Source organism: Rhinolophus sinicus, chromosome 8, assembly GCF_057876585.1.
Source record: "Rhinolophus sinicus isolate RSI-liver-muscle chromosome 8, RSI-T2T, whole genome shotgun sequence".
Taxonomy (NCBI): Eukaryota; Metazoa; Chordata; class Mammalia; order Chiroptera; family Rhinolophidae; genus Rhinolophus; species Rhinolophus sinicus.
This window is the reverse complement of record NC_142508.1, coordinates 691,348-708,941: the sequence shown is the minus strand read 5'-3', so window position 1 is coordinate 708,941 and position 17,594 is coordinate 691,348. Positions and strand designations below refer to the sequence as shown.

General features: G+C 51.9%; 1 protein-coding gene across 3 annotated transcripts in view; it reads right to left on the bottom strand.

The window, feature by feature from the left end:
• PTPRN2 (protein tyrosine phosphatase receptor type N2) overlaps window positions 1–17,594 on the bottom strand; it is a 419,465-nt gene that overhangs the window by 13,580 nt on the left and 388,291 nt on the right. For all 3 annotated transcript variants that reach the window (XM_074315027.2, XM_088799758.1, XM_074315029.2), the window contains 3 exons: window positions 8,359–8,478; window positions 7,226–7,392; window positions 1,972–2,025 (listed from right to left, as the gene is read on the bottom strand). In XM_074315027.2, coding sequence (XP_074171128.2) covers window positions 1,972–2,025; window positions 7,226–7,392; window positions 8,359–8,478 — 341 coding nt within the window. The remainder of the gene's footprint in view (window positions 1–1,971; window positions 2,026–7,225; window positions 7,393–8,358; window positions 8,479–17,594) is intronic.

Genomic DNA, 17,594 nt, shown 5'->3' with positions numbered 1-17,594 from the left:
AACCCCACACCAGCAAAGCCAACACAGCTCAGTTCCTTCTGTGTTTGAGTGGGGCTCGTGAGGGGGAGCAGGGCTGCGACTGTGAGAGAAGGGGAAAACGTGGGTGAGGAAGAGTCGGGGGGACGCAGGGGAGGAGGGAGAATGAAGACCCGGGTGGCTGTCAGAGTCCATGCCCTGGAATTCAGTGTCTGCACCGAGCTGCGTGAGGCCCACGTAGCCTCGCACAGGGGACGCAGGGCGCTGGGCGTCCGAGCAGGCGGGTGGCCCCACCACAGACAGCCCGTCCCTGCTCTCAGCAGCATGGGGTACACGTCACTCGGTCCTTAGCGTCTCTTTAATCTCCTCACCCCCGGCTACCACTGGAATATTTACCATCTGGATGGAGTTGTAAAAAGGTTCTGAATTGTGCCTCAACAATAGCAAATGAAAGACAATGATTCCTTTTCTGGGGAAAGTAGCCTCAGCCCATCCTTTCTCTATAAGCACGTGTGACCATCTCGTCCCACACAGCTGTGTCCCTGAGAGGTGGCTGTTCTCCCCACGAGCAGCTTCGAACAGACGCTTTACATTTATACTCCTAGCAAATCCAATTGTGACTAAGAAAAAAAGAAATGTTTGCATTTCCAGACTTGAGGAATTGTGTGACTAAACGACAAATCCCATGCTTTCAGTCTCTGGTTGCAATGGTGGCCGGTAACCCCGAGAAACCACTGCTGAGACTGCAGGGTCGGTCTTTCTGGAGTCAAGGATCATTGCGTTCGGCTCTAACGTGTTTTCTCAAACAAAGGGTTGAAGAGAGCTGCATTGGAAAGGCCAATACTCATACGTTATACTTTCGTACACGTCACCTTCACTGTGTGGAGACGCAGCAGAGCTGGCCCTGCATCTAACCCTGTGTGACCAGGGACCACAGGTGCCTTTCCTGTCGCTGGGCTGTCCCTCTTCTCTCCTGTGCATTCAGTTCTCTTCCCACAACCATTTCGAGATCGACTATAAAATCTTCCATCTCGTTGCAGCTCGTCTGGGTGCATTTGTGCGTAAAAGTTATTCTACTCGACTTTTTGAAGGAACCAAACCTTCTATTCTCTTCCTCTTCTCATAGGGTGACACGGAAACACACAGACACACACCCATACACACAGAGACACAGAGATATACACACAGACACACACCTAGACACAGACAGGCACATACACACAGAGAGACATAGACACAGACTCACACACAGACACATGTATGCATGCAACACACACACACTCTCACTTCTTGATTGAACCTGACAAGCGTGGTGTTTGATCGTTGGAGCTGTGTCTCTCCGTTATCCCAGACAGAAAGGAACATTCTACAAGGTGGTTCTAGACAATGGAGTGTGGTTCTTTAGCAGAAACAGTTGATGTAAAGCCAGGAGAAGACGGAGTGAGTTTTTTGTGAGTGGCTCTGCTCTGGCTGGTGTGGGCGTGACCTAACTGAGGGGATGAGCCCTGAATTTTCACCCAAAGGCCCAGACTCACATCGTAAACTGGAGGTGGCCCCACCTTGTGTAATCACAGCTTTTGTCTCTGTTCAAAATGTCCCCAAGTGTTTCACCATCTGCGCGTGTTTCCAAACCTCAGCTGCATGAATTGGTGGCTGAGACAGAGACACAGACCAAAAATGTTGTCTCAAAGTTTTTGTGCAGTGGCACCATGTAAGGTGGCAGACACGAGCATTTGGAAACGGATCGTAGCGCCCTGCATAGTGGCTTCCGGGAAGGACACACAGAATGTGCAGGTTGGACCAGCACACTGACATAAACACACGACTTCATTTAGCTCAAGGGCATAGAAAATTCAGCTTATAGCTTTGGTTTCCACTGGAAGTACTGGTTAGGTATAGTGATTAAGCCACTAGAAAGTTCAACTTCTGGATTTAATTGTAGTTTGTTTTTTGAGGTACAAATACTTCTTAATCCATGTTAAAAGTTGTACTTGCCTGCAATGAACAATTATTGGACAAGAACGGCCCCTGTAGCACTTGTTTACTTTTCTGAAATAAAAAGAGATACAGAAATTACGGTTATGTATTACATCTTCTCTGCTATGTTATCCAAAATCACCAATAAGCCAAAGCATGTAAATCATGTCTTGAACATCAACTTGCAACAGCCTGTTTTGACAAAGAAAATAAAAATGACACACATTTTCAGAGATTTATTTTTTTTTTCAATGCAAGTTATTAAACAGAGCTTTCCAAACAATTCTTACACGTTTTCCCTTTGCAGGTATGAGTGTTGGGTCAGAGGGACCCTCAGCCTGTCCCCTGCTCCCTTCTCTGTCTCTTGTTCCTACAGTTAATTTCACCTTTTTTGTTGTTGTTGTGATACGAGTGTCTGGATTCTTCAGTGAAATGTTTGAATTTCGCAGTGTGTGCTCAAAATTTCGTATGGTCTAACTGTCGTCTTGGAATGTAATATTATTATATTGTTTCTAAACAGCATCTTCAAGATGCTTTTGACCCATCTGTTTTGTAAAGTGTCTAAATTATGGACAAACCTCAGACAAGTCTTTCCACCTTATAAATTTGAGTATGTTTAAAAACAACTTCATTGTGCAGATTTTAGATCAAAATTCAAGAAAATTAACAAGAAGCATAGATTAAGAGTTTGTAACCAAGCCCTAAATCCAAACACAGGCTGATGTGAAACCCACTGTAGAATGAAGTCAGTGAAACAAGTATATGTGTTCACAAAGTACATCGAAATTCTCAGTAAAATGTTTCTGAATAAAGAAAATCAAAGACAGAATCTTGGTTTATTGGAAGGAAAAATATATGAGGCGGGTGTGTTCTAAAATGAGCTGTGAACTTGTACAACAGAAGCCATGAGGTGCAAGTTAAAGGGATGACGGTGCAGAGAAATCTGTTTCCTTGTACCAGAAATGGGGAAATGTCACATTTCTTTGCACAGGCTGCCTGCTCAGCACGAAAATAGTTGCAAGTGAAAATTCAGTCAATGGCTGCTTTGCTCCCAGCCCTGTGAGCCGGGAGGCCCGGGGCTGGGCGCTGACTCAGTTCATGGCGTCAGTTCAGTCAGCGTCATGCAGCCGAGCCTCAGTATCACTGTGTTGTCACACTTCCTCTGTGGGGTGAACAGAACGAGGCACTGCTGAGGTGAGGCCTACAGCGCCCTGACCAGCGTGAGGGGTGCAGGAGCCCAGGCAAGACGCAGCCCTCAGACGGGCCACGCTCCCAGCCCGCTCAGGGCAGCACAGGACCTGGCTGCTGTCCTCCGAAAACACGCAGCATTGAAAGACACCCCCCCAAAAAGGTGTCTCTAAAATGAAAATACCCCACAAAATAGTCATGGGGATGTGAAATGAGGAATGTAGTCAATAATGTAAGGACTACGTAGGGTGTCAATGGGTCACTTCCCAGGGGGTCACTTCATAAATTACATAAATGCCTAACCACTGCACTGTGCACCTGAAACTAATATAAAATAAAAAAATAAATTACATGTATGTAAATTTGTTCAAAATCATTAAAAAATGAGAAGACCCAGAAACATGGGTCAAATAAGCTGCCCAGTGTCCCCATGGCCACGTCACCATTTCAGCTGGAGCCTTTTCTTGCTTTTTGTGTACACTGCAATGCTAAGTTTGGGGGGAAAGGCGGAGAAAGTCAAAGTGAACTCATTAAAATCAATGGTACACGTGAGCCACAATGCCTCCAAAGTTCTTGGCTCTTTGAGAGTAAAGCAGATACGAAAGCAGATCCACTCATTTTCCCCCAAACCTCCTAAGACTCAGGCTGTAAAGGCAATGTGAGCTTTGACGCTGACGAAATAGGCACCAGACCTCAAGGACGTACCTTGAGTGTGGGCACGTGAAACCCAGCAGCTCAAACAAGGCCATGTGTATGTGTGTACGTGCATGTTTGTGCGTGTACGTGCACGTGTATGCACACGTGTGTATGTGCATAAGTGTACTGTATGCATGTATGTGTATGTGCATTGTGGGCATGCACGGTGCTCACGTGCAGAATCGAGCAAGCTGACCTGCCCAACCAGAGCTAGGGTGGCACTGTTTTTACAGCCTTTCAGTTTCTAACAAGATTTTACTGGGAGTTTCTCAGTCTGAGGCTTTTAAACGTGGGCCAGCTCAGCTCTGCCCCTCCAACACCCCGCTACAGTCCACACCTGGCTGTCCCGCCTGTTCGTAAAGACTCAACTCAGCTTCTGCACGTTCAGTCACTGGCCAGGTGCCAGCATAAAAAAAGAACATTAAAAATAAACACGACCACAGGCCTGGCTTTCGGCTGCACTGGCTTTAGAAAACACGACTGTAGAAGCCGGTGAGCAGCCAGGAGAGACCGTTACAGCTGCTGAGCTGTTTCGCAAAGCGCAGTAAGAACAGGCCCCTGGCTACGTGGGCAGCTCGCTTCTCCACCCCTGCAGCTCCCGTGTTCGTGTGTCCATAGATTTCAGTTCTGTTTTCTGCAGCGTGTTCTGACTAGCTGCCTGGCAGCTGCTAGGAAGGCTTTGCTGTGATTTTAATATCCACGCCAGCCCACCCCGCGCTGACCCTATTTACAAACAGCCCCAAGACGCGCAGTGTCAATGCAGGGTGCTGCTGTGGTTTAGCATTTATTTACAGAGAATCATGTGCGTGTGTTATTACAGCGTGAAACACCAAAGCAGGAAGGCAGAAGCACCATAGTCCACAAAAGCGTTCATCTGGTCGACCCAAGATAGAGAAGCACGTTATTCACAGACGGCGATACACAGCTCCTTGTTTGACCACTATCAGAGCAAATCATCAGGAAGCAAAAGGTCGCAAACATTAAGAAAAGCGGATGTTATGTATACGTCCACAGGAGGAATCCACTGAGAAAGAACGATTAGTAATACAAACCAACCCGTGGGTCACTGAGTGAGAGCGACCGCCATGCAGCCACCAGCAAGCAAAGGTCAGAGGCTGTTAGAGGCTCAGAAAAGGGGCTTCCCACACTGTCCCTGCAGTACAGTCACAGTTTCCAACGATCACTTTTGTGACTATGCAACTGGGCTCATATTACTAGCTGCAACGTCACAAAAATGACACTGGCCACCGCTAATTAGCTGGCAAAGTAAGGGTTTGCCCATGTTTACAGTGAGCAGGAGCATGGATGTCATTGCCACAGCAAGAGTGAGCATCAGAGACAGACAGAGAGAGAATTCTTCTAAAGCGGAGCCCTCACGTGGTGCTAATTATCTCCTAGCTGAGCAGCTTCTCTTTACAGTGTAAATGCGTTCCCTCTGGGCTCCAGACATTCCTAGTTACGCTCTGGCTGCCTGCCCCAGCGAGGGTGAAGGCTGAGCTACGGCCAAGGCCCACGGAAGGAGGACGAGGCCTCGGCTGCACTGGAGCGACCGGTGTCTCCAGAACCACTGTCACCTCCCCAGTTGCTGAAACTGGGCTGCCATCGTACTATTTTACACAGAAAACCACAAAGCAGCAATCCGTGTCTCAGCGTGATGCCCTCTGAGAATGTGACCATTCACACCGATTGTCCAGTCAGTAGTGAGAGGCCACCTGGCCTAAACCGCTGGGTAGTGACAAACGAGGCCGGCCAGATAAGCTTTCGATTCTAATGAGACTTTAAAGCTGTGTCTGGGGCTTCGTGTTGCTTTTAACTGAACAGAAACCTTTTCGAGTCCTATCTGCTAAGACTCTAGACAAAGGGGATTTGCAGAATCTGATCGTTCTCCAGGAAGAATTGTAAGCATGGGTCGGTTATGGAGCGTAAATTCCATGCATGGATGCGATGGAGAAACAGGCCCACGAGCACAGACGGACAAACACGCCGGATGACCGTAAAGACGGGGTTAGGGTAGCGCCGTCTTTGTAGCCACACCCATCTTGCCAGGAATGGCTCATTTTTGAAGACTATCGCAGGAAATGTGCCCCAGGTAAGACTTTTAGATAGCATGTCTTTAGAAATAAATTTCTATTAAGAAAATATAGGTGATGTCCAGGAAACGAGGATGGATTGGGAAGGAAGACTGTGCGGCCACTGTTGGGGGGTGTGTTTGGGATTCGATGCGTCCTCTGCCTCTTTAGGAGAGGAGGTGGGTGTGGACATGGTCACGGAGTGTGTCTGTGGATGTGACACCAAATGTGTGTCTCCCCTCTTTCACATGCTACTGGGACCAAAGAACTACGCCAATAAGTGGACTGAAAGGCAAAAGAAACAGTTTCATAATAACCTATGAATCTGTAACACTCAAATCAAGGAATCCAGAGATAAGCCTGAATCCCATCTTTATGACGACACCTGCCTTTCAACCTCCCTCAGTGACATGGCCGTGGCCTCCAGGGTGGAAACCTGTTCAGACACGAATGCCTTTATGATCGTAATGTGATTAAACAGCACCTGTCCTCATTCCCTACTTCCTGTTTTGAACAGTTACCTGTTTTCCTTACTAGGTTGGTGTCCACTCAGTTAGGTGTAAGAGGGTCTGTGAGACTTAGCACTGGGTTGTGGGTGCTGCTCAACACCTACTTTTCTCGGTGGTTGTTTATTCACTCACCACCATTCAACAGCCAGGGGTAGCCAACGGCTGTCCCAGCGGGAGGTACAATCAGACCCCTGTGTCAAGTGTTGCTTTTTTTTTTTGTACTGTCAATATCTTCCTGCAAGATGGAGTCTAGCATTCATTTCAACAATTCAATAAATACACTTTGAAACAAGACGACCCACCGGGTGACTAGCTGACTACAGCATGAACAAAAGACTGGATGTTTTAAAACTGTCAGCTTCAAAATTGCACTAAAAATACAGACAGTCATGTGCTACCTACACCCAGGCTTCCGGCCGAGACTGTGGGTTTTAGAATCAGGGCCTACACCTGTGACGTCTCAGCGTCGTTTCTGAGCAGATGAGCATCCAAACTGAAAGTCTGGGTTTCATTCACCAACACCTTTGGGGCTCTTCCTCTCTTGGAGAATCTTATCAAAAGCACGATCATACTCCACAATTCTAAGGTGCCTGTTCTTCGCTTACATTCTAATGCCTCTAAAACTTGAAATCGTCTTGCAGTGAGTATGTAAATGACGTGTAGCTAACACACCTCCCCTCCCCCTCCCTGTATAACGTAACTGCCTTGAGAACATGTACATATAAACAGATGGCCCCTCTCCCAGCGGCTCTGCTCCCTGCTGCTGGTCCACATGCTAACCGCGACGGCCTGTGAGCGGCTTTGTCGTACCTGCGGAAATCCAGAAGTGACCTCGCGGAAGAAGGCACGCCCTGGTCATACCAGCTCAGGAAGTGGAACTGGGTCACCGTGCGCGTCTCATTGGTTTGCAGGTTCTTCAGGTAAAAGCTCCTCACGAGGAAATCGTCACACCAGATGTGCTCGGAGACCAGGTTGACCTGGCAGGAGGAGAGGGGACAGGGGACAGGCCAGGCGTCGTGGGGCGGCCACTTGGAGGACAGGACGGTCGAGACCACACATCTCATAGCGCAGATGGGCTGACCGCTGGCTTCAAGGGCCCCTCCTGCCTTCTCAGTTTTAATACATTTATACAAAGGGCAACTTTATGGGTTTTTCTTTAATGTCACATAGGGACTTAATAGTCAAATAATCAGAAAAATGTGTTATAATCCAAAACCACTTCAGTTTTTGCCTTTTGTATTTCTAAGTCACATAAACCTCCAAGAAAAATCACAAGAGAAAAACGATACTCCTGCACAGAAACACCAGTGGGGTTCTACCTGGACGAAGAAACTGGATCCAGAGTGTCGCTTGGCCCTGAGTGTGGTGCTTCTCGGGGGTCAGCCCATTTGCATGACCCAAGAGCCACAACTACGATTCAGGACTGACCCTCAAGCTTCTAACATGGTCCCTGCTGTGGACGTGGGCATCTGACCACTTTCACACAGAGCAGAGCCAACATACGCATCTGGGCTTGCTTAACTGCCCGATTTTGATGTGGGTGGAAAATCCAGCAAGAGAAATACACTTTGCCAGCACGTTCCCCAAATAAAAAGGTTGCCATAAGCCCATGAGCAGAGCGGGAGGAGACCACAGATGGCAGGTTCTTTCTAAAGCCCGACCTACCAGGAGGCCTCTTCCCAGGACGTGGCTCAACAGAACACCCTGTGAGGTCATCTGTTTGGTCCTTTCTGTCTGCGTTTGGATTCATAAACCTTCAGAAATGAGGACCATGCGGTTCACGCCGCAGTCACAGTGAGCCAGCTGTTCGGAGGGCCTGGCGGCCCTGACCACGGGCCCTGGGGATGCCTGCGGGCCAGCCTCCCCGGCTCCCGGTGGGGACCTGGCCGCATGGGGCGGCTACAGGGGGGCAGGGGCCCAGGGCAGGCGCCTTGGTGAAGTACCTCGTAGACGTGGTAAAGGTTGGAGCCTTCGTCTGGCCAGTAGTGGTAGCACTGCCTCACGCCGTTCTCCGACAGGGGGGTCAGCATGACGATGACCACGCAGCCACTCTCCCACACCATCTGCACACAGAGAGCGGCCATGGCGTGACTGGTAGTGACCACCCCCATTCACACACCCGCAGGACATTTACCCCATTTTCCTTACGTAGTTCTGCTCTGCAGCGGCACTCACAGCTCTGCGTACACTGGCCCCATATTTTGCACGTTCCATGAAATATTTTACAAAATCAAGCTAATTCATTCCACGCCTTTTAAAACCTCCCCAGTTCCACGTTCAGCAGTGTGACTTGCCAACGTCTGCTCTAGGAAGGGAACTTTCCAGAATGCAACCCAAAATAGACATGGCGTCCGGAGTTCCCTGCTCAGCAGCCACGAGGACACGGCCAGCTCCCCGGCCCCGCAGACGGGGATCAGCCGACACGCTCACTTCCTGGTCGTCGTCACTGTCTGCGTCACCAGACAGGCATCTTGCTTTGTGAAGCTGCTCTCCCGTCAGAAGCTCTGGAAGGTTCTTTTCAGAGAGGCTGACAGAAAGCAGCGCCCACCTCTGCAGGTTCATTATTCATACCAAAATACAGCCATTCAAGTGAATTACTGAACAGCCCAAACTGGGTCAGTAATTCATAATAGCACATAAAAAACAACTCCGTGACACAGTCAACAACTGAACACACATGAAACATGGCAAAACTGGCCAAGACACAAAAGCCTCCAGCTCAGGTGCCAGGCCCGTGGCCGGGAGCGCAGGCACAGAAACCGCCAGTGTGTGGGCGGCGGAGGCACCGCCGGGTTCATCAGCTCAGTCACCGGGGAGCGCACGGGCTGCCTTCCGGCAGTGCTCTGCTGAACTGCACAGAAGCGTTTGCAAGCATTTACATGTAAATTTAGTATCTGCGAGAGCTTCCATTTCCTTTAAATACCCATGTAACAATCCAATTACAATCTTGTTATTTAAAACACATCTCAAATATAAAATGCTTTCTCTTTAGACTTCATGTCATTAAAACCCCCCTTAAGTTGTATTTTAGAAATCAGACACGTGCACGATAGTTCCCTCTTTCCACATCGCTTTATATTCCCACGTGGCACAGACAGGCACCTCACGGTGGACCATTCGTGTTGGAATTTAATGGAACCCGCTGATGTGTTTACGAAAAAGCCCACAAGTAAACAGGAATGATGCTCGGGCCTGGGCCCCTCCCTTTTCCTCGGTGCAGGGCCAGCTGCACGCTGTGAATTCAAGGCCCGGGTCTGACTTGCAGCTTTGCAGGCTGCTGACTGGCCTGGCACACAACCACTAATGTGCCTTCAGAAGGTGGAGGGGCTCATTGAAGCCATTACGAAAATGAGGAGAAACACGGATTTTATGAGTGTAATAAAAGCACAATGAGCGAGACCATAAACTAATCGCCTGGGCCTCCACTGTGCCACCCAAGTGTGACATTACGAAGCCCCGTCACTTAGGGCGCTTCCGGGCGAGCAGCACGCTCATTGGTCCACACACGGCGCTTCCACTCGGGCCGCCCGGCTCTCCGATGATTTGGGTAAGATTAAATCCAAATGAAACCTAATTTAAGCAAACAATCCCAAAGGCACTCGTGGGGACAATATTTCCTTTTTGGTCACTGTGTGGAAGCACAGAGAGGAATTTACTAAATCAGACAAACAGGCCGCCCACCTGGGCACCAGCTGGGGCCCGGAGGCTGGACTCCGGCACCTTCTGAGACAGTCAGCTGCACTCTTGTGGGACCCAGGATGCTACTGAAAATTCCAGTTCACTGGCTCCTTTCTCAGCGCACGCAGGTCTCACTATTTCCGCCTTTCTCGGTGTGTCTCTCGCAGGGCGGTGCCCAGCACCAGAAAGGCCCACTGGTGTGACCAACCTCAGAGCAACCACAGTCCTTCTCTTCTGGAAACTACGTGACGCCCCATAGTCCCTACCTGGTCTTGGTGGGGGCCCCTGAGACCAGCAGGCGTTTGCCTGAGACCTGGACGCTTCAACTGCAGGAGCACAAATTCCAGCACCCGTTCGCTGGCACATTTATTGTGGTCTCCTGGCTCGCGGGCTCATTTATCGAGCAGCTAGTATGTCTGGAGGTGCCAAGAGTCCCGCCGTGGCGTCCTGCCGCCCTGCCCACCAGTCCTCCCTGGGCGTAAAGCGGGTGACTTTCCACACCGGGAAGCAGATGCTTGCACCCTGGGTCAGAGCAGAGCTGCCAACATGGATTAAAAATGGGCCGGAGGCGCAGGACCCATCTGTGAGTCAGCTGTGTTTCAGACAAGAGGTGGGAAGGACCCCTTTGTGGTGGCTTCACAGCCGTGCCAGCCCGGACACCACTGGTTGGCTGGCCAGGGTGTCGTGAGGGCCAGGGCCTTGCTGGGGGTGAGCCTGGTGGTTCTCGGCCGTCAGGAAGCATGACGGCCACCACCTGCTGTGGTCCCTGGAGCCCACCCGAGGCTGGGTCACTCAAAGGTGACGGAGAGAAGAAACTCGCGATGACAACACAGCTGACACAGCTTGATGGGAACCTGGTTCTCAGGTGAAGTTAATGGGACGTAGTTCAGACAGTTGCACAAGTGACACGAAATGCGCACACTGGCTGCTAGTTCATCCAACTGTGTAAGTTTACTGACTGCTGATAAGACCACACTATGCTTTGTCATGGGTTGGATTTTGTTCCCCCAAAAAGATATGCTGAAGTCCTTGCAGGGGCACCTGTGAGTGGTCTTATTTGGAAACAGGGGATCTGCACACGAGACTGAGTTAAAGAGTTGATGTTGGGGCGACTGGATGGCTCAGTCGGTTAGAGTGCGAGCTCTGAACAACAGGGTTGCAGGTTCGATCCCCACATGGGCCAGTGAGCTGCGCCCTCCACAACTAGATTGAAGACAATGAGCTGCTGCTGAGCTTCCGGAGGGGCAGCCGGATGGCTCAGCTGATTAGAGCGCGAGCTCTCAACACCAAGGTTGCCGGTTCAATTCCCGCATGGGATGGTGGGCTGTGCCCCTGCAACTAAGATTGAAAACGGCGACTGGACTTGGAGCTGAGCTGCGCCCTCCACAACTAGACTGAAGGACGACTTGGAGCTGATGGGCCCTGGAGACACACACTGTCCCCAATAAAAAAAAAGGCGATGTTATGCTCCATCAGGATGGGTCCTGATCCAATAAGACTTGGGCTCCTGTCAGAACAGTGTCATGTGGAGACAGGGACACAGGGAGAAGGAGCAGAGACGAGCGACAGGACCACAAGTCCCAGGCACTGGGACATGGGTCCCCCTCGCCAGGCCTGGGAGGGAGCGACACCTCTCGCTCAGAGCCTGGCCTCAGCGCTGTGAGAAGACGTTCTGGTGTCTGAAGCCGTCCGCTTTGCGGTGCTTTGTTCCAGCTGCTCCAGGAAACCGACACACGTGTTCGCACACGGCCTCCACTCCACCCTGATTGTTCGTGGGGTTGGAAATGTCAACTCGAAGTTTCATATATTAAGCTAATTAAGCAGAGGGAAAGAAACCGCAGTCTCTTCATCCGAAGTCTTTTCTGGGTTTGAGGTACTTAAAGAACAAAACCCCCTCGGAGCCCGAGCTGACTGAGGGAAGGCGACCAGGCTGTTCCCCACACGGCACTGGTCCCTCCTGCAGGAAGCGCCCTCCTCTGGTGACGCAGCCCTTTCTACCTCGTAGCATCCTCGTTGGTGCTCCGGTGTCTTTCTTCCACCGCCTGTCAGCTCCCTGAAGAAGAGACGCTCGGCTGGGGCCTCTGTACCCTCCGAGGCCCCTAGCACGGCCTTCCCTCTAGTGGACGCTTCCTTGAAAACAATACATATTTTAACAGATTGTTGACTATTTCTGTAAAAAGAGGTAACTCAGAAAAATGCTATCAAAGGCTTGCCTGGCAGAAGTCCTCCCAGGACCTCTCCATAGACAGAAAAGCATTGTTTGTTTGTTTTTAAAGCGCACGGATGGTCTGCACGCACAGCCGGGGCTGCTGGGCTGAGGTGAAGGCGGCCTTCTCCGCGTTGGCCCAGCGCCCCTGCCCCGACCGCACAGCTTGTTTCTGTTTGAACTTCCTTTCATGGGTGGAGCAGAGATAAACTAAGCCGGCAATGGGGACGCTGAGTCAAATTGAAAATGGTGAGGCGTCACGTGACGAGCCCACACACTTGCCTCCGTTCCTCACGCGCTCACCGATGTCACCCAGCTGTCACTGCGTGGTCTGAAATGGACTGAAGAAAAAGCAGGTGTCTGAAACCCCACGCCCGCTCACCCTGCCTCGGGCCAACACTGAGGAACGTGGCATCGGGCCTCTTCAGACGCCAGTTGTCACACGTCACAGGCTCTGTCACACCACAGACTTGGTGGTGGTGATTGAATGAGAGGCCGGCGCTGACATTTTTACTGTGTCTTCCATGCGCAACCTACAACTCACCGGCCTGATCTGATTTTGTCTAAACAACCTGTCAGTGTGGCTGCCTTCAGAGAAAAGGGTGCAGTGAGGGAAACCGAGGCCCATGGCTGAAATGCTGAGTTTAACGCCCAAACCGGTCACATGGCCACGATCTTGTAGCAACAAACAGCAGCGAAAGACTCGGGAGTTTCCACCAGCAGTACGGGTGCCCAGGCAGGAGACCAGGAGAACGCCCCACACGAGACGTGCTGGTCACCTCACTGGACTCAGGGCCTTTGGAGACAGAACGGCCTGCGTCTGTGGCGGTCGGGAGTCCCCAGCAAGGCCGACATTCCAGGCCTGGGGGTATTTGTGGCAAATGTTTGTACAGGAAGCTCTCTGGGCCCCAGGCAGTGTTGTCACTTGGAGTCACTCAGAGTCCCCGGAGCCTTGTTTGTGGTTCAGACTAAATATGCACTGTGTCCTCAGACAGAAGTGCCACCTTCAGGCTGTCACGCTTCAAGATCAGGACCTGATGTAAATGCCCCTGGTCCAGTTAGGAATCGGGGGAGGAGGGCGGAGGAAGGAAGAGAGAGAGACAGACACTGGGGAACCAATACTACTCATCAAAGCAGAACAGCCAGGACGTTTTCAGCTGGGACCCATAAAAATCAGCCAAAACAGAAACGCAAGACGTGCTTTTCGTCCCAGCTGGTGTAAGTTCCGACCTGTGTGAAGTGAGGGGATGCAAACTCCCCGTTGCAATGCTGGCCAGTCATAACCAGCACAGCCCGCAGATGTACTGTTTTCAAACCCCACACTTAAATAAGGGGACATGGCAAACGTTTTATCTGTAAAGGTTTGTGAACTTAGGCTCAGAAAGTCCGAGACTGAATATTTGAAGTAAAAATCCCGGAAAATCTAGGGCATGTGGTTAAAGTACCTATGAACTCATGGAAATGAAAAGTCAGGTTTTCCCTAAGCAACGAACTCTCCTCAATTCTTCGATTTCCCTTTAATTTAATCAAAAGCAACGTGCTTTAAAAATCAACCAACCTGGAAGTTATTGGGGCTCCTAAGTATTAGAGAATTGGTGACATCACCAAATATGATGTGGGGACAGAGCCCCAGAAAGTAGTTTCCAGGCTCTCGGCCTCACATAGAAAGGTGCTGGCTCAGATAGTAAATGGCCATCAACTGTGACTGCATGGCCATCAGCTGTGGCTAATTGGCCATCAGCAGTAACCAGTGAGCCATTGGCCACTAATATAACTGCTGTGGCTATGCTAGCAGGAAAATGGGGGCTAGCAAGAAGATGGTGGCTGAGCCTGCAAGCGGCGCAATGAGGGTTGAGAATTATGTGGCTCCTGTTTCCTGCGTCTCCAACCCAGCCTCCAGCAAGAATACAGTGGTATGACTCCCCCATCTATGGTTCCGTGGGTGTTCCTTTTTGGCCTCACCATGTCCTGCGTTCTTGTGTGGGGAGCGGGACCAGAGACCCCGCAGGCCTCCCTGCACGACAAATGGCGCAGCGAGCAGGGTCTCCCGCACGACAAATGCCGCAGCGAGCAGGGTACGGTGCCGGCCAAAGCTCTCCAAAGGACGGTGGAGCAGTTTGTGTGTGTGAACACCCAGTCTGAGGAAGACCAGGAGGAGCAGCTGCCGGAGAGCTGGACCCCCGTGGAGGGGTGGGAGGACGTGGACGGTTCTCCCACCAGCACAGGAAAAGCCATGCAGCTGCTGGAGAGATGGAGCCCCGTGGAGAGGTGGAAAGATGTGGACGGTTCCCCAACCAGCACAGGCCGGAGAAAGCAAAGGTCATTGCAGCCCTGTGGGCCGGGAAGTTCCTGCTCAGGCAGCCTGGATGCGGGACTTGTCCCAGGAGGAAAGGCTTGCTGAGTCCTCTGTGGGAGATGAGGGTGAGGTCAAGGTCATTCCTCACCCCCAGGACAGCCCTGGCGAATGACTATGGACTATGGGGAATGGCCTTCCATCCCTAATTTAATGGACAGCTTGACTGTTTAGGAACATACCACCATGTAGTGGAACTGGTATGATACTTGCTTTTGTGTCTTGACTGGCCGCCATCGAGAATATGTAAGCACCTTGACTGTGAACCGCTGTTGTTCCAGCAGGGTACCCTGAGAGGCCCAGAGAGAGTGGCAGTGCCCTGAGAGCCCTGGCTGTGTCCAGGAAGTGTGGCTGTCCCCACAGTGGCAGTGCCCTGAGAGCCCTGGCTGAGTCCGGGAAGACAGGTGGTACCCTAAGAAGTCCAGGAAGTCTGGCCATGCCCAGAAGCACTGGTGGTGCCCTGAGAAACCCTGGCTGTGCCCAGAGAGCCTGGCTGTGTCCAGGATATTGCATTCACCTCCAGGCTCCTTGCACAGGACCTCTCGCGGAAGATGCTTGTTGCGTAGATTGTGAGGCGAGAGCCTGTAGGGGTGGAGTGTGGGGGCAGAGCCCCAGAAAGCAGTTTCCAGGCTCCCGGCCTCACATAGAAAGCTGCTGGCTCAGGTAGTAAATGGCCATCAACTGTGATTGCATGGCCGTCAGCTATAACCAGTGAGCCATTGGCCACTAATATAACTGCTGTGGCTACGCTAGCAGAAAAAAATGGGGGCTAGCAAGAAGATGGTGGCTGAGCCTGCAAGCGGTGCAGTGAGGGTTGCGAACAGTGTGGCTCCTGCCTCCTGTGTCTCCAACCCAGCCCCCAGCGAGAATATAGTGGTATGACTCCCCTACCTATGGCTCCATGGGTGTTCCTTTTTGGCCTCACCATGTCCTGCGTTCTTGTTTGGGGAGCGGGACCAGAGACCCCGCCGGACGCCCTGCACAACATATGGCTTCTCTGTCACTCACTGCCTGGGCATAGGGGTCTGGGGACAAGCCACACCCTCAGCCAGCCTCAGAGGTAGGCCGACGACTGATCTCAGGAGGAAGGGACCCTCGGCCCTGGGTCTGCGTGGGGGTTGGGGAGCCCTGGGCGGCCCAGCGCCATCCTCTCTGGGTGCTCCAGGCCAGGCCCCCAGGTGCCACCCGCCTGGAGTCGGGACTTGGTAGGTCGTGTCTCCCACGCCTCCCCAGCCACAGGGTCAGACCAGTGGGCAGCTGACCTCTGTCCCCTTCTCCTCCGCCTGTGCCTCCTTTCCCCACCCCCCACCATGTGCTTGGTCAACAACAGCCAGAACTCAGCTGCCTGGGCTGCATCGGGGCCAGGTGTCAGGTCCTCCCTGGAGGTTACTTCGCAGTCCTGAACCAGTAAGGAGAATGCCTCACAAGACCAAGCTCATCTTCCTCATGTAAAATTGACTGGGACATAAACGCTGTCCTTGGGAAGCCCATGGACCAGCCCCCCCCAGCCCCAGCCCCCCTCAGGGCCCTCAGCAGCCGCCTTCCTGCCCCCAGTCCTCCTCCTTCCTCTGCGTTTTCGGCTTTTCCTTCTGTGCATCTCAAAACGCTCCATCGTGGCCATTTCCCCCCAGCCCTGAGGTCTGATCTGTGTTCGTTTTAAATGTCACTGCCCTTGGTGACCCGGAGCTGAACACAGCGCTGCAGACCCGGCCTGACCCGCAGAGAGGAGAGCCGGAATATTTCTAAGACCTCAAAGAACACAGCCCAAGACTGTTCCACGTGAAAAAAAAGTGTTTACCTGAGAAAGGCTCCCCTCCCCCCTGGTCTGTTCTCTTTAAAATGCATATTATTTCTAAGCGAGTTTACATCTTTCTGAGTAAAACTGATTTCTGAACCTCCCATGTGGGGTGAGGACGGCACAGTCGCTTGATGGCCGAGGGGGACTCGGGACTCAGTGCAGGGCCTCTGCGGGCACGGAATACACTTACTTCTAGGGTGGGTATAGAAGACAAGTTTTTACAGTTAAACCTTAAAACGCACAGTCCGGACTGAGAGAAAGACGTGGACCCACCCGATGGGAACAGTTTGCTGGAGCAGAGTCAGCGTGTGGTTGTTTGACAGCTCCTCCGTTACTTTCTGGGTCCCGTTTCTAGGTGCCGGGTCCTGGGAGCTGAGCCCCCGGGGACAAGGGCGGAGTGTTGGGGAGGTCAGCCCCCCGCAGGAGAGCTGACGTGGCCTGGCTGGTGCAGGAGAAATTCTGCAGTGGGGTGAAGGTGGAAGGGCTGGCACTGCCGACTCAAATGCCAGGGACACAGTGTCCTAGAAATCTCCTATTTACGTGAAGACAGAGGCCTCAAGTGAGGCTTACCCTCTTCTGGAGCTCCTCAGGCCAAGGACAGGCCTTGAACTCTCACTGCTTCCCCGCCCCTGTCCCCTGCTCGCTGGACTCCGGTCACGGCCGCCTGTCCTGTGACCACACTGCCATGTTGGTGCCCAGTCAATGTCTACCTTCTTCTTAGCCACTGTAACGGGTTGCACAGCGTCCGCAGAAAATCAAAACCACCTGTGAACTGTGAACGTGACCTTGTTTGGAAACAGGGTCTCTGCAGATATAACCAAGTTAAGATGCGGTCACACTGGTTGGGATGGGCTCTGAGTCAAGTGACTGGTCACCTAAGAGGAAGGAGGTTTCAACACATACAGGAAACAGTGGGAGTGCCAGCGAGTCAGGAGAGGGTTGGCGGAAAGCCCTGGATGCGGGACCTGGTCGTAGTGACCGGCTGATGGACTTGAGCAATGCCCCCGAGAGGGGACGCCACAGCCAGGAAGAGATGGCTGGGACCCAAAGGTTGGTGACAATGAAACACCCCGGGTTTGGGGCCCCACATGGCACAGTAAACATGCAAGTTTTGGGCAGTGGGACCTGCAATGACACTGGGACC